Source organism: Apium graveolens, chromosome 9 (genome assembly GCF_009905375.1).
Source record: "Apium graveolens cultivar Ventura chromosome 9, ASM990537v1, whole genome shotgun sequence".
NCBI classification, from domain to species: Eukaryota; Viridiplantae; Streptophyta; class Magnoliopsida; order Apiales; family Apiaceae; genus Apium; species Apium graveolens.
This window is the reverse complement of record NC_133655.1, coordinates 22,860,387-22,878,471: the sequence shown is the minus strand read 5'-3', so window position 1 is coordinate 22,878,471 and position 18,085 is coordinate 22,860,387. Positions and strand designations below refer to the sequence as shown.

The 18,085-nt window shown below is 32.6% G+C and overlaps 1 protein-coding gene across 1 annotated transcript; it reads right to left on the bottom strand.

The window, feature by feature from the left end:
* Positions 1-457: 457 nt before the first annotated feature.
* Positions 458-6,105, bottom strand: LOC141687364 (NAP1-related protein 2-like). The gene is made up of 10 exons (XM_074492606.1): positions 5,889-6,105; positions 3,605-3,727; positions 3,446-3,496; positions 3,156-3,227; positions 2,930-3,043; positions 2,787-2,848; positions 1,988-2,048; positions 1,252-1,308; positions 1,101-1,145; positions 458-679 (listed from the first exon to the last, which is right to left on the bottom strand). The coding sequence occupies exons 1-10, from the start codon at positions 6,006-6,008 to the stop codon at positions 632-634; spliced, it is 753 nt and encodes a 250-aa protein (XP_074348707.1). The 5' UTR covers positions 6,009-6,105; the 3' UTR covers positions 458-631.
* Positions 6,106-18,085: the final 11,980 nt, after the last annotated feature.

Here is an 18,085-nt window from a genome sequence, read left to right as displayed (position 1 = left end):
TAAAAAAATAAATGATTGTTTTTTGTGCGATTCATACTGGGACCTTATCTGTTGTTTTATAAATATAAATAATAATATAAACATTAGATAACGAAATTCGAACATGTAAATTGGGTATTCCTTCAATAGTTAAATTAAAGTATCCTGGTCTTGATTTAACCAATAATCAAACCAACCAAAATGAGAGGCTTCTCAAATTATAGCTTATTATAGTTATTCTATTTTAGTATTAGTATAGTTATTTGGATGCTAGCTTTAAGTTTTGGCATCCTAGTTTAAGAGGACATTAGTAAATCACAATCCAAATAAGTAAATGAACATACATGCGATCCGTGTCCAGTTTTCATATACGTTCATATAGGTCAATACTCAATATATAGGCGCGCTATATATAGGGGTGCAAGTCCGCTAACAATTATTTTTTGACATGTGACAACATGCAATATAGCTCAGCAGATAATAATAACATAACAGGGATATATTATACTAGAAAAGTTTAATATAAGTAGATTCCGTGGATTATCTCAAGCCATTTCGCAAGAACAAAAACTATACATAATTATTTAAATCTTCCTCAACCCAGAAAAACACATATCTGAACAAGAGGAGAAAATAAAACCATAATGAAAATTCAGCTGTCATCCTCCTCATCCCCATCTTCCTCTTCGTCGTCATCTTCCTGATAAGTAGACATAGCAGCAAGCACAGAGTGTAAGATATAGACAAGTAGTTTTTGATGAACTGGATATGAAAATGAGCATTTAGAGTACTAAAAACTATTCTGAATTAGCAACAAAAAAAAGACAGAGAACACATTTCATCTAAATTTATGAAAATAGAGCATGAGGACATATAATGGTTAACTTGAACAGTTGAACTAGATGCTAATTGTTTGTTTTATGGTCAGAGTACAAAGCACAAAAGAAGTGAAAAAACAACCTGTTCAGTCACTACTTGAAAATGTAGTGATAACCAAAAAATAAATGTAGTAGTAAGCAAATGTGAAACCGACGTGACATTTATACGGAAGTTTATGCAAAAAGGTATCTACATGTCAAATCCTTAATATGCATAGGTCTGTAAAAGTATCCTTAATTTACCTCATCGTCATCCTCATCTCCATCAGAGTCTTCTTCATCAGCTTCCTATGTAAAATACAATTAAAAAAATAGAAAAGAATGTAAGCATAAGGAGGAACCTGTAATCCAAATGCAAATTTGTGTAAATTTGTAAATTCATTGGAAAAAGTACATTGTTAAAATATTTGAGAGGATTGGGCCACAGCTCCTCTTTAATCACCTCAGCAACCTGCAGTTTTGGGAGGAGGGCCAATATGTTAGAAGACTAAAAGGAAGTGAAAGTAAAAATTATATGCTTTTAACTAACATGGACAATGATCGGGATACAGATAAGTGACTAAATTATGCACATGCCTTAAAGGTAGCTTCACAGAATAGCACACCCCTGGGGACTGTGAAGTGCAAAACATTATATATCAAAGTACCTTTTCTGCTAAAGATGTGGATATACATATATTCTATTTTCCCATATAATTAAACACTCTCATATTCAATTTTATAGATAAATCAATATTATACAATTTTAATGCCTGATTACATGGGTATTATAGCCTTATCACTATGTCCTGGAGAAAAAAGGTGATTTAGTGGAAGATTAAAAAAGTTATTTGCCAGAGAACTCACTTATCTCGATGTCACTTTTCTGGTGACTGTGAGGAGTTCAATGAGCCAGTTTCATCTATCTACGCAAGCTCACTAGGATGCAGTATATCAAACACCAAAACAACTTAAAAGTGCTTCTAGATAATTACATTCATTGCCTATAGGTGCTGATGCATCGTATATTCTCATATTGCATTGAAGTTAAATCAATCTAGACTATTTTCTTATGTTCGATATCACATAATAGGAAAGGACAAATGATAAGAACTAAGTGAAACAATCCTAGAAACAAAGATATTATGTACCTCATCATGAAGACCATCAACAGTATCTTTTTGTTGAGTTTCGCGGAACCAAGTAAAGAAGCTGTAGAAGCAAATTTTTGAGTCAGGTGCATGTAAAATTGGCCATACTGACAAAAATAGATGAGCATGTCACTTAATCTATCATAATGTGTTTTCTTTGCTTATTAATGTGAATAATGAGTTTGAGTTTTACTAGAAAAGAACAGGGTAATCTTTCATATAACAAACTGGATGAGCTGGTTTGACTGGTCTAATAAACAGAAACACTTCAATGTAATTACATGGACTGCGCATTCAGTCACCAGCAACAACTTCAATAACACTACTACAATCTTTTTGATAAATATATGCAGTTCATGTAATTTACAAAATCTATGAGAATGGAAGAAAGTAACCGCTGTCGTGATTCCATGTTTTAAATCATGATTACATACATCGCCGCTGCTTCTAATTAGGGCTTGGAAAGTTTATCAACGAATTAAACTATAAAGTATAAACAATATATTAATATTTCTTTTTCCATGTGAAGAATGGAAAAATTAAAGCATTCTACCAAATGCAAAAACATCTCAATCCATCTATGTTCATTCATTTTTTTTGCTAAGTATCTATTGTTCATTCTTGATAGAAAAGACCTAAAATCTTTCTTTTCTCTATCATCATTTAAATTATTAATTTAATTCTGCCAAATTCCAGGTGGTAATACATCACCCTCTACATCGGAACTTATCCAATATTCACATCAGCAAGATAATTTTAGTAAATTGATTTTATTGAGAGAAATCAGTGTGAACTTTACCTCTCATCAGCAGGTAGCCGTTTGTTTTCTTTCTTCTCATGTGTATTTCCATTAGCAGTTTCCTTCATAATCAAACTCTCAGTTAAATGTGACATTTTAAAATCCAAGGAAAAAAGAAAAGAAAAGAAAAAAACTGCTACTACCATGCCTTCCTTCCACCTAATGGCTGTACCAGTTATCTTTGTTGTTCCTTCATCACTAAATGCAAATGTTTTCGTGAGCTTTGTATCTTCAAAGTAAGGATTTGACTTGAAGTTCTGAAATTGAATAACTAGATTTGTTAGTTACACCTAGCGGAGTCACAGATTTTGCACATTGTTTGCTACATATTCAAGAATTGACATAAGTAAATAAGGAAGAGAAGATTACAAAGGTAATAGAGTATCCCAACTTCACGTCTTTAAAGTCTTCAACCTCAATAGAATCCAAGTACTTGAATACCTAGTGAAAGAGTGGCGTATTTTAGATAGTTAAACACATTAAACGTCATCTGAATACAGCATACCATGGCCACCATAATACACCAAATAAAATATGGCGGGAACAAAGAAAACACGTTTAATTCATACAAGGATGTTAGAATTATGATATTTCGAGATATTTAAATTTCAATTAATTCAAATCAAAACACCAACTGAATATTTTATCATGTTCTATACCTTTTGGTCTTCCTCAATTAACAGTTCACCAAGTGCGGGATGGCTTTGGAACTGCATGGTGGAAAAGCACATTCACCAAGATGCAAAATTAAGCAAGGTTAAATATAATAGCTCAATTTCAAGTTTTAGAGTTACTAAAAGAAGAGTTAAATGACTCACAGCAGTCAGCCAAAAGTCAGGAATAGATTTGATAATCTCGCCACGTCTGGCGTAAACAGGCCTCTTTATTTCATTATATTTCTGTTCAATCTCTAAAACCTTGTCACTGGCTTCTTCGTTAACCTGTAAAGAGATGTCTCAACAATCAGAATTCAAAAAAATAATATTTAACAGTAAACAGATAAATTTTACACGAATTATAACTATATACTTCAACTGAAAAGTGATGTTATCCAGCAAATAATGCAATAAATAATAAATTACATGTATTAAATACGCCTTTTACAATTTATATAGTACTTTGTCAGCAAGATATCAAATTCCAATCATATTACTTGTGGGATATTGTTTTGGACATCACGAGTAATTAGTAAATGAAAGGTGTAGATGCTTGTTTAAGAGTCAAATTCTTACAACAAAAACTACTTCAGAAACTAGGAGTGATCTGTAAATGTAAGCATCTAGAATATTGTGGTTATCCAGGTGAGTCGCAGAATGACGGGTAAAGTTAATGTTCACCTTAATGCATAGACAAATAATATACAAGATTCATGTATTACTAACTGAAACACATATTCAGAAAACACGAGATTTTTATTGATTACCAAAAATAGAAGAGTAACCACATCGCTGGAAACAACTAAATCACATTACATTCAACTGCTAAACATGTATGTTCTGATCACAAGAAACAAGCATAAGCTACTGAATTGATGACAAAAGAAAGAAAATTTATGTGACTCCAGGGACAAGGAAAGTTATTCTGGGTCGGGCTGTTTCTCCCATTATATCAATAGACACGGTTGCCCTCTTTTGAGTTATATATATTCTTTTTTCACTTAAGTATTTCTATTTACTTTCTAAATTTAGAATCCATAGGTTATTTCCTATGGTTAAATTTTCGACTAGATCATTGAGGCCAAGTACAAACTTTAAAATAATATTTATAATTTAGTCTCTGGATTGTTATTTTAATAATTGACTGATCTGGTAGAATATGATGCTGCCATCATTTTGGATATACAGAGAACTCAGATGGATTTAATTCTTCTTTTGAGTGCAGGTATATCACATATTTGGCAATGCACTGGATTTTAAAGTATATGGGGGGGGGGCACTGGGCTAACTTTTACTTGTTCAACTCCGAACCAGAGTACACCATCCTCCAATAGTCAATAAATATGCTTATACCAATAACAACAACATACATCCGGATAAAGAAAGACCTCTGAGAACAAAACTGAATGATCTCGGATGTTCAGCTCTGGGTTTGGGTTATGTTTAGGTAAATTATGAGTGGGCATATTACATATAACTATATAAGTACCTGTGCGTTGTTGATCTGGACTATTTAACCTAGTATTGCAGATTATAGTTGCCAACAAATGATTACAAGACCTATAAAGCCTTCTGATGTGTGGAAATTAAAAAACATGCAGCCTAGGTATGGTCTCCATAAAAGCCGCAAACCTCAGCGGTTGATACATGTTACAATTAAATTCGGTTTACAGGAATGAAATACATACACATAGAGTTACATGAATTAAATTCGGTTTACAGGAATGAAATACATCCACACAGAGTTACATGAATTAAATTCCATAAATTAACTCGAAATTCTCTATAGGGAGAGTGGACAAGTCAAAATCCATGTTGCATGTTTCCTCTTCTTTTTTGCTAATATATTTGTCCAAAATATAGGAAGGTTAGTTTAGCATACTTCCTCAGATATTACAAATGCCAAAATATACAACGCAATACATCAGTACAAATCCAATCTACTAGCAACTTCCTACTCACATTTTTGTGGGAAAAATTAAAAAATAAAATAAAACCTCCAACACGAAAATCAAGGACCAGAATTGAGGAACAACTAAAGAAACATATGACCTAAATATATTTGATATATATGGAGAAACTTAATCGATTTTAGATACTTTTTATAAATTAATTAAAAATAGGGCGATCATTAAAACGGAATCAAGCATGTATACTCCAATTAAAGGTTTGAGGGGAGGAAAAAGGGATCATTCACATAGATTCGATACACATACATGCTTAACTTGTTAAGATCATATCTAAAATCGTCTCTTTTATCGAAATTAGTAATAATGCATCATACCTAATTTGCATAAAGAAAGAATTAAGCAAAACTAAACAAGAAGAATGTAAAAAACAAGTAATAAAACTGTCTAGAGAGGGAGAGAGGGAGGGAAGGGGGGGGAGAGAGAGAGAGGGGAGGGAGGGAGAGAGAGAGAGAGAGATGGGGGAGAGAGAGAGGTACCTTGTCGAGTTGATCTTGAAGCTCCTGAAGGTTCTCGATGGAGACGAGGAGTTGTTGGTCAATGTGATCAGAAGTTTCATCAATTTTTGGTTTCTTGGCACCACGCTCATCAGCTACCATCTTTTCCCCTCTTTTACTCCTCACTTAAACCCTAATTCACCCCCCCTTGATTAATTAGTATTTTTTTTTTTAATTTTGTGAAATCATCGTATTTATATATACAAATACAAGTTTGTTTGCAATTTATAGGCAGGGGCGTATTCAGTATTGACTCCACCCTTGTGTCTACTGCTGCTTCTGGGCCTCTGGCTTAAAGGTTAGTATAATTTATTATTATTTGTTTTTTTGTCGAAAATCATATTTATTTATTATTTGATTTAACAAAAATCATAATTTTAAGTTCAACAATTTTTTTATAACAATGCAGTAAACTTAAAGATAATATCAAACCCGCCTTTTCTCGTAATCATATCTAATCGTAGGTTTTACTAAGTTATATTTTCAAAATAACATGCGTTTACACTGTTTATAATTTTTGTTTTAAGAAAAATTTCCTAATTACGTAGGGTTGGAAGTTACACAAATCATGTACTCCTATTTTAATAATAAAATTGTGATTATTTGATCAATTCTTGCAATTTTTAAATTTTTTTTTGATATTATTTCTTATTATATTTTTACCTGATATTCATTTGTCAAAAATTTAACGGTAAAATTGGTCAAAATTTTTCTGTCATGTAATATAGAAAAAGGTATGTTCGGCATTTTCTGGCTGATATTCTATAACTCTTTAGTATTTAATTGAGCAATGCTAAGTTGCCCAAACAAAAAATTTCAAATAATTTTGACATGATACATGTCAAAATTTAATTTGGAAGTTATATTATTATTAAAGAAAGTTACAATCTATACTAAATATAGTAAAAATGATACATGTAAATGTAATGATAATATTTTACGTTTCATGTCAACTTTTCACTTGCAATGTTGATGCTACTACCTTTCCTTAAACCTATAGAACAAAATATCAGTAAGGTTTTACGATTTTACTCAAAATCTTGATGAATGTAACTTACAATAGTAATTCTAAAATATTACTAGCATTTAGATTCAAAATGGTTATGAATGATTAGTCTGTTTGCACTAGAATGCTTGCAGTGATAAGATTTTGCTAGTACACGAGCTTTGGACTCTCTTAAAGTTAATGGAAGTTAGGATTCTTAGGAAAGGTCTCCACTGAGAATATATAAACCCTGTCTGCATTCAGGAGAAGAAGTTTTTAACTGAGTACTCACATTCTCACAACCATGAATCTCAGCAATGTAGCTCTGTTCTTATTAGTCTGACAAACAGGATTACCTCCTATGGCCTATCATATCAACTAAATAACATAATTACAAAACACAACACACCGTACGTGATGCAATTAAAACAATTAAAACATAAATAACCATTATACAAACTCAAACTCACATCCATCATATCAGAGCTCGGTTTAGGGAGGGAGGTCAGTGGCAGTTGTTAAGTTGAGCAGGCTAAAACTACATAAAACCCTTATCACGAAGCAAGAAACTAATGAAGTGTATGCTGATACGACATGTTATAGGAGTTGGGACAACACCCTATGCATTAGTATCAGGAGGATGGTTAAGCTTGAAACGTATGTTCATCATTGCTAGTATCACCTTCTACACGGCCTTGTCAATTCAATCATGTATGGATGCTAATTCTAGTATTAGGAACTAACCCTGTGTCCCTGAAATTGGGGAACTCCATTCTGGAGAAAAGGCAGACTTTTGTTTTCGCCTTTTATGAATGTAGAACTCTACTCAGCTGCCACAGGTTTCTTCATTTTAAGATCTTCTGGAGACCATGCTGTAGCTAGAGATTTTAAGATGCAATTAGATTTTAAAAGAATCATTTAATTTTTACCTACAGGCTGCAACTAGAAGGTAAACAAAAATTAAACTCAAATCGCGATCCAAGGTCTCTCGAATCGTAAGTTATCAGCATACACACATTTAACGTGGTTGAGACATGTGTCAATGTAGGCTGTTTTATGGGCGGCCTGGAAGCAAAACCTCAGTGCTTGACTCTCTGGACGATACAAACGCTGACACACAGCCACACGGGTAGTATTATCTAATTTATCTTTGCCCACACACTGACACTGACACTGACACACAAGAGGATATAGTAAGGCGCATGACCAGGGTACACGTTCTGTAAAATAAAATTCTAAATTTTTGTGATGAGTTGATGTTTACGTGATAAGTGCGAAAATTGGTTTATTTTTTATAATAATGATAGATCCTCTGCATTCACTCCAACTTCATCAATCAAATTGACCTAAAATTATATGTCCTTGAACACATTATAGAAAAATCGAATAAAATTTTATGTTTTTTCACCGTTAAATAATTTAATTATATAAGAAAGTTTCCGCTAAAAATTCAAAAGTATAAAAATATCTTCTTAAAATTTGTTTGGTATCCCTCTAAACTAAAATTTTTGAATCTGCTCGGACTCGGCTCGTTTAATTCGGACTCAGCTCAGACTCGACTCAAACTCGATAACTCCACTCGGCTCGGATAAAATTTATATGTATTACAAATAATAAACTATTACTGATCACTTAAATATTTTTATTATTATTTGTTCATCATTTATTAATAATTTAGTTATTTTAAACTTTTTGTTTAATTTTCTAAATTTAACACTTAATTTTATCGTAAGTAAATTATACAATTGTTATCATGACATGTTCATCTCCAATTCTCCCTATTTCATAAACACCATTAAATAACTTGTAATTTACATAAATCAAATTTAAGTAAAGCAACAAAACATAATAAAATTTCGGAAATGTTATTTACAGAGCTCGTTTTTTATTTCTAGAACTCATTTTTCATTTTCAGAGTAAAAATGCGTGAAAAGACCAAATTACCCTTCCATTAGTTTTTTTAGGTTTGTTGATGTGCATTCATGGGGCGGTTTTATCACTTCACCCTCCTTTTGCTCTGAAAGTAAAAAAAAAAGCTCTGAAAATAACATTTTCCTAAAATTTTGACATCGCCATTTTTAAAAGTGATGTACGATTTATAAAATTATGAATGTCTCAATAATTAAAAAATGGTTATATTTTTAGAAGTCGTCTTGAAAAATAAAATGATATAGATTACGAAGTATGAGTGTTCATATATAATTGTAAGATAAGACTAGTAGTTAATCTCGATACAAATTGTAAAATTATAAATAATAATTTAAGATTAGTCATTGAAAAATATATGGAAATTATTAGTGACAACTTGACTCGACTCGAGTTCGGCAAGCTCGGTTATTTGTGAACAAACTCGTGTTCGGGCCGGGTTCGACTCATTTATAAATGAGCCAATCTTGAATATCACTTTCCGTTAGGTTATTGATAGGTCCATATTATTGCATATTATCAATACCTATTTTTTGTCTGTTTTCGTAATTTTATTAATAAATTGTTTTACTTTAATTTGTAAGAAAATAAATAAATCAGAATTTGAGTTGGAAAAGGTGCAAATAAGGAAGGAGATGGACTATTTTAGAAGTCAAGGGAATTGGAAGATAAATAAAATACTTATTGGAGAATAAGAAGGAAATACTTTAAGAATCTTACTTGTATTCCAAGACTCAAACCCTTATATTTTTTCTATATATATGGGTCTCCCCTCTTGTATTTTATACATCCTGAAGGGTTTTTAGCACATAAATGCAGCGAAAACGTAAATTTAATCTTAAAAAAAAATCAAAACCCTCCGCAGAATCCATGCGAAAAATAATATTTAATTTGTAGTTGAGTATGTTTACCTTAAGAAACTTTACGTTAATGGAAAGATGGAGGTCTTTAATAGCGATCCAAGAACAATGAACGGAGATCCTTAGCAGCTGCTCCTCAAGTGTGAAGCACTCCACCGGTATCCGCCAAGAAAACGATGTAATGAAGGAAGAGGAGATGGAGAGAATTAGGGTTTTATAAATCTTTTTGGTTGAGGCAAAAATAGGGTTTATAATAGTATATTTATAGTCAAAATTTCCAGCTGAAAATTTTCCCATAAAATATTATTATTATTAACCCTTTATTATTCTCACTAATAATTAAAACACCTTTTAATTATTAATCTTTTTTCTAAACTCTTTAGAAATGATTCTATCACTTGATTTAATTTCCAAAAATTAAATTCTTAATTAATAATATTAAGAACCTTTTCTTAATTAATTTATAATCAATTAAAATATTATTTAATCAATTATTAAATTTGCCAATTAATTATTTATTTCATAAATAAATAATTATCAGCCATTATTAATTAATTTCTCCACCATTAAATCATTCTCTTTTATGGTGTGACCCTGTAGGTTCAATATTAAGCCGGTAGTAGAAATAAATAATAATAAAATTATTTTATCATTATTTATATAAATTCTATAATTCATTAAATATGATTAATTAATTAATCATATTTATTCTATATCGTGAGGGATACTTCTCAGCATATCGCGACTATCCGGATAATACGAATTCACTGCTTAGAATACCAAGAACCTATTCAGTGAGTAGTTACCGTACAATTAATTCCTTCTACCCTGCAATGTCACGATTAAATACAAGGCATGGAACTTGTGTCAAGCCTATCTTATTTAATCACTTGCTTTCCCATTCACTATACTTAGTTCTATTTAATGTAAATTAGAAACTCCTTTCTAATTTCATTCACTCTGGCCAGAGATTCCTGAACTAACATAAGTGGATCAACATTGAACATTCTCTTCCTACACTGGAAGGGGTAGATCCTTTATTGATCATACACTATCTTCGTGTACAAATTTCTATACCCAATAGAGCCCTTATAATTGTCCCTTGAGACTAAGAACTAAACCAAAGCATAGTTCAGTGTACACAAGATGACTATGATGACCTCAAGTCTAAGGATACTTGTACAACTATCACTATGTGAACAACTGCTGACACGTGAGTGAACTCCATCAGTTGTTCAGCTGTGTGAGTCATGTTCAGTGAACTTATTCTATAATAAGCACCTACATACTATCTATAGTGTCACCACACAAATGTCTACGAGAACAGACATCCTTCATAATGAAGCAAGCATAGTATGTACCGATCTTTGCGGATTATTAATTACCAGTTAGTAATCCTACGACCAGGAACTATTTAAGTTTAGAGTTATCATCTTTTAGGTCTCATTATTATGATCTCGTCACAATCCATAAAAAGCTTTACTCTAAACTGTGGTATATCTTATTTAAACATTTAAATAGATAGAGCCCGCAATAAAAACAAAACAAGCCTTTTATTAATATCAATGAAATCAAAACAGATTACATAAAAGTTATTCCTAAATCCTCATACATGATTGGACGTAGGACATATCTCTTTCACATCCAACACCCAAAACAACCCAAGACACCCAATTAGTTATTTGCTTTGTTCATCTTTTTATCATGTGTAGCTAAATTTGTTCTCTGGGATGAAGATGAAGTTAATTTAATTGCTTTGATATCTTCTCGTTCTTATTATTTAATTCTCATGATTTTTCTTGGTGTTTAATTGTTTGATTGACAAAATGGTTTTGATATATTATTGTTACCGGATTTATTTTTCATAGCCTATGCTTACTCCATGAAGTTTTGATGGGTTATTGTTAGATAACAAGTTTCATAGTATATGTTTGTCTCGTTAATTAAAATTAATTTGTAAAGAAAAGAGAATTGATTTTAGGGCGAGTTGCTATTAATTGTGATTGATTAACGGATTCGGATTCCTAGGTTTTTCATAATATTTGATTTATTTGCTAATTAGGTTAATTCAAACTTCTCTCAAATCTTATTGTCTAGTTCTCCTGATTTAAATTGTTAGGGTTTTCAAAATTCATAGTCTCTATGGATCGACCTGTATTTGCTACAATTAACCGTTGTGCACTTGCAGTTATTTTTATACATCAAGTTTTCGGCGCCGCTGCCGGGGACTATTGTTAATTTTTACTCCTTGATGTTTTATTCTTCAAACTAATTTTTTGCTTTCTCTTTGTTTTTTAGGGAATCATGAAGCGGATGAAAGTTTGAACAAGAAGATCACAAGAAGGCTTAGCCGTCTCTTTTATAATTTTTGAAAGCGCTTTTCGGTATTCCGTATCACCTCTCTATTTTTTCTTCTCACTTTTATTATTAAAAAATTAAAAAATAAATAAATATTTGAAAAGCCCAAAAATAGTAGTTAGTTATTTGTTAAAAATCCATTTGTTGCATCATTCACTCTTTCACATACGATCACATCATATAGATTTACTTTTTGTATTTATTGTTTTTCATCTTATACAATTGTGGTGATTGCCAGAGGAAAGAGGTACGCATAATTTAGTATAAATCACGTAGTGTAGTGTATCCATAAGTGTTTATTATCTCGTTCTTTGTGTGTTGCATCATCTAATTATTCTTAAGGGTGCCACCACATTACAAGATAAGGTGAGGGATTTCATCACCCTTTCCTTGGACCACAAATCACTAATTTCCTCATCTTGCATTCACCTACCTTAATAAAATTAAGTAGACATTAGCCCCTAGGATTTCGAGCTCAATTAGGAAGGTACCTAAAAGAGAAAGTAAATTTGGAATTATTCGAAATTTTGGTTACAATGCAAGTGTATCACTTATCTAGACAATTTGGATTGGTGACTAGGCTAACGGTTTTCTAATTCAGCGCCTTGTTTACAAGGAAGTGCCCCCGCTTACCTGGCCAATCGGTTTGAATAAATCTAGATTTATAGACTTTTTGGTGGTCCAAAAGTTGGGAGCTGTCTAGATTTATTTTTAGGATTACCCCTAGATCTAAGTTTTTTTTTCTTTTTAATTTTCCATTTTTTCTTAGGTGTTTACTTATAGCTCTTATCTGCTACGTGATTAATTGTCTTATATGCAAACTAATTGGGTTCGAGACCATTCATCTAGATTAGTAAGACACTCTAACCTTTCATCTCCTAAAGTAGTAAGGCAACTCGACTTCTCTTCACCCACCAAAATTGAGTCAAAAGAAGAAATAGAAATTTCACCAGTAGTCATGTATGTCTCACTTAAAGACCGTTGTTACCCCGCTCGTTCCGCTGAACCCTCTTGCATAGTCCTACCTCAAGTAACCGTGAATAATTTTAAAATCAAAATCACAACATTAGCATGTTACCTAGGTTTGTTGGGATAGAGGAAGATGGTCCATATCTTTTCATTTGAGAATTTGAGGGAGTGTGTGCTTTACAAAAACTCCAACAACTTAGTGAAGACTCCATTAGGCTCAGACTTATTAAGTTTGCTTTAAAAGAAGAGGCTAAATAATGGTTGTATAGTCTACCCATTCATTCTATTTCCACGGGGGGGGGGGGAATTTGTGTCTATCTTTCTTAAAAAATATTTTCCAAACCATAAGGCAAACAAACTTATGAATGAAATCAACCAATTTCAACAAAATTAAAATGAGTCTTTTTAGAAATATTTTGATAGATTTAAAAATCTTTTGTCTAAGTGTCCTCAACATGATATAAAAAAATGGAGACTTTGTAAAATTCTTTATGAAGCCTTAGACAGTCAAACCATTACATTGTTAGAGTCTAGGTATCAAGGTAAATTTATGGATAAAAATAAGGAAGAAGCTTGGAATTTTTTTGAGGAGTTAGCTGAGAAAACAGTGTTGTAGGAGTCAACTAGGGAACCCAATCTTGAATCTGAAAAATCTAAGGGTTTACACGTAGTTGGTAATTCTATTGCAACCGAAGCTAAGTTAGCTACACTCACTAAACGCTAGAAGCCTTAGAAACCAATAATGTGTCTGCTCAATTTTCTATATGTGCAAACTGTAGTTCTTCTAATCATGTGATGGACAATTGCCCTGAATTGAACCAGTCAATGCCATGTTTCAACCTAGAGTTGGGAATGATCCATATGCACCCACATACAATCCTGGTTGGAATAATCACCCAAATTTCTCATGGAACCAAGGTCAATACAATCAGTATAATCAAAATTCACAACATGTTTTTCAAAAGCCCAATCTTGGTTCATACCCAACTCAAAATCCAAACTAATGTCCTCCTCAAAATCTTGGTCATTATCCTAACTCAGTCCCCTTCAATTCTCCTGGTTTTAGTGAATCTGATAAGAAATTGAATTCCATTGAAAAGAGTATGGAGACTTTACTTAAATCTCAACAATCTTTAATGCAAGCTATGACCCAAGATAACCAGTTCCTAAATTCAAACACACAAGCCATATCTAAGCTAGAGGTTCAAGTTAGTCACTTGGCAAACACAATCAGTGAGAGAGAGAAAAATCATTTCCCTAGTCAACCCGAGGTTAATCCTAAATTTTATCAAAACCATAAGTCTCATGAAAATGTGAACTCTGTCATCTCTCTAAGGTCTGAAAATCAATTCAACCATTATGCTGGTGTTAATACTCATCAGGAAGATAAACTAACATCTGAACCAAATTCTCTATTCTTGAATTCTAGTCTTCAACAACCTCCTAATCAAAATCCTGAAACTTCTGAATCTAACGAGTCATCTGTTAGTGTATACTGAAAATATTTATATGAAGTATGTGCATTTATTTCTGGCCAGTTTATTTGAGAATCATTTGAATGTTTACATGTTGTCTAATATTATATATTGTGAACAATCTAGTATCAAATGGGATACAGAATATTAGATTGTTAAATACGGTTATATAATATAATAAGGTTCACAGCACAGGTGGTGTTGGACAATCCACTGGTATGGCTGTAGTATTATTTAGATTAGTTTATATTGACTAATAAATAATACTAGTATACTTTGTGTATATTGAACATGATCAAATTTAGAATTGTTCCCTTAATACTGATTAAGAAGGAGAACTAGGATTCTATGTTATTATTAATGCTTAAGTTCTTAATCCGGAAATAGTAATTGACACGTGTATATTATTTACATGCTTTGATTTATATATGAAATAATTCTTTTGAATTATATCATTATATTTTGGGTGATGGAATTATATACATGGTGGATATTATTTATTGAAGGAATTCATGTCCTGATAATATTCGGGTTAATGATGTCCCCTTGAAAGCTCAAAAAGATTTAATTATGTGAAACCCTGCAGGTGGAATTTATTCTGGCATAATTAAATAAAGGTTGAGTGGATGATCAAGGATAAAAGATATTAATTAAATAAATTATCAGTAATTTATTTAATTAATGGACATATGATATTTTAAACATGGGGAATTTAATAAGCAAATAATATTAAAACCGAATTAATTAAATTACGGTATTAGGAAAGGTAGTGCAAATATTAATTCTTTAGTGGATTGAATTAATATTTAATTACATTGGGCTAGGCTCAAGATGTAATTAGAAGGCCCAGCCTAATTATCCATGGTCCCTATTGTAGCCTATATATATTCTTATTCTCTTCTTGCTTGGAATTGTGTGAAAACATATTGTAGCCACCAAGGAGCAAGAAGAGAGGATAACTTGATAACTTGAGGATAAAGCGTGGAATCAACCATTAACAAGGTAATCCTCTTTTCGTAATCTTTATCGTAAAACGTAGTAACACCCTAAGTCCGTGGTTCCCAACAATTGGTATCAAGAGCCTGGTAATGGGTTCTACGTTTTATGATATAATGTCCATGTCGTAATTATATATGCGTGTATATAGTGTTTTGCTTGTATTGGTTTTGATGCAGGTTGTTAATCCACTATTATGGCCATGTATATTTTAATTATGTGTTTGGATCCCACGTGGTTTAATCGTGGTTAATTTTTGTTTTGGTTTCCACGTGGTTTAATCGTGGTTGTAATTTACACGAGGGTTGATCGTGTTAGAATAGATTTTACAAAATTAGTTTTGTATTAGATCTATTTTTTTTGTAATTGTTCCGGGTATTTTGTAATAGTTATGTGCGATCGGAAATCAATTCTGGTAGTTTTTTGTTCCGCTGTGCGATTACAAGGGGCTGCTGTCGATGTTTGGATCGAACAAAATCAAAACAAAACTCACAGAAAAGCAACAGGCGCGCGCGCGCGCTGCGGCCGTTGCGGCAGCTGGGGCTGCTGGGGCTGTCGCGGCAGCTGGGACTGCCGGGGCTGCTGGGGGCGTCGGGGCGCGCTTGGGACAGATTTTTTTTTAGAGCTGGATTTTTTTTTCAAGGGTCATAATAGTGGAAAATTTATTTTAAATTTTTCCATTAAATTTTAATTATTGCTTTAATTTATTGATTATGTGTGTCATTAATTATGTGTGTAATTCTTTTAAAATTGCATGTTTAACTTAATTAGGACGACATGGACATAAATTTTATTTATTGCTTTAATTAAATGTTATATGTTGCTAAAATTATGTGTGTATTTTGAATGCATGATTAGACATAATTATAGCAACATAGGGCCCCATTTAATTTTAAAATTCCTCAATTTTAATAAAAAAAAATTCTAAGTGGGAGAGGGAATTAATATGAAATTAAATCCCATGGTCTCCATTATTGGTTGTAGGTAATTTAACATAAAGACAAATATAAATTATATACATGATTAGACATAATTATAACAACATAGGGCCCCATTTAATTTTAAAATTCCTCAATTTTAATAAAAAAAATTCTAAGTGGGAGAGGGAATTAATATGAAATTAAATCCCATGGTCTCCATTATTGGTTATAGGTAATTTAACATAAAGACGAATATAAATTATATATACGTCACCCATCGTGGCATGTAATTTATGGTGTCTAGAATGTTATAGAAATTACTAGAACAAACTTCTTAAATTAATAAATTTTGAAAGGAATAAATACGGATTTTCTTTAATTCTGATTTGGGGCGATTTTGTCAGAAACGGGTTCATCGAACTTGTAAGGCTGTGGGTTTTAAGCGAGACCGATGTGACTCCTCCACTACCTGGAAATCAAACCATTGATGAATATTGAATTGAAGTATTCTATTCAAGGCAAAATTACGAATATTGGAAGGTATACACGCCACCCATCGTGGCGTACCATGTTCCATAGATTTCGAATAATTTAAGATTTGACGATGGTATACACTTAGCTATGAAAAATAATATAGTCCACCCCAACGTGGCATATTGTTTAGTAATAGGACCGAAGTAACATTTAAACAAAATTAGGTGGTATACATGTCACACATCGTGGCGTACCAGAAGCTTATGGTGTTTATATGTTAGTGCATTAAATTTTAATAATTGTTAGGGGAATCAATAGATCTTAATAATTAATGCACCCTTATTTATGTGATGTTTTTATGCATGATTCTCAGGATAAAATGGGTTTTAATCCACTATTCACCATACTTAAGGATAACAAACTTACCGGACCTAACTATATTGAATGGAAACGAAATTTGGACATTGTGTTGACTGTTGAGGAGTACAAGTTTTGCACTTATGAACCCAAGCCTGAACAGCCTGCTGTTGATGCTCCTGAAGATGAGAAAGAGTATTATAAACGGTGGATTAAGGCTGATGAAATGTCGCGATGTTACATTCTGGCAGAAATGTCGGGTGTTTTGCAGCATCAGCATCAGTCTATGGCCACTGCTTCGGATATGCTCTTTAATCTCAAGGAACTTTTTGGAGATCAGAATAGGGCTGCTAGGCAAGTAGCCATGAAGGCTTTAATGAACACTCAGATGGCTGAAGGCACACCTGTAAGGGATCATGTTCTCAAGATGATGTCTCATCTGAATGAGATAGAGATCCTTGGTGCTTAACTTGACGGAGAAACCTAGATTGACATTATCCTTATGAGCTTGTCCAAGAGTTTTGAGCAGTTCCGCTTGAATTACAACATGAACAAGAGGCAGTATAGTCTCGCGGAACTGCTGACAGAACTGCAGGCAGCTGAAGGATTATTTCGGCAGAGTGTTCAAGTGAATGTGGCTGAGAAAGGTTCTTCCTCTAAGCCGAAAGGTATTAAGAAGAAGAAAAAGGCGCAGACACAGAAAGCTGTGAAGGCAGTGGGAGTTCAGGGTGGTGTGAAAAAGCCTAAGGGAAAGTGCTTTAGATGCAAACAGTCAGGTCACTGGAAACAGGATTGTCCTCTTCCTAAGAAGACAAAAATACCGGTATGTCTCTTTCTCTAGTTACAAAAACATTTATAG

Bases quoted from the DNA above. Each gene is read 5' to 3' on its own strand.
- LOC141687364 (XM_074492606.1), bottom strand. From the start codon at position 6,008: ATGGTAGCTGATGAGCGTGGTGCCAAGAAACCAAAAATTGATGAAACT. The intron at 3,728-5,888 runs GTACCTCTCTCT...ATCTCTTTACAG, and splicing joins TTCAAGATCAACTCGACAAG to GTTAACGAAGAAGCCAGTGA. The intron at 3,497-3,604 runs GTGAGTCATTTA...TCCACCATGCAG, and splicing joins CTGACTTTTGGCTGACTGCT to TTCCAAAGCCATCCCGCACT.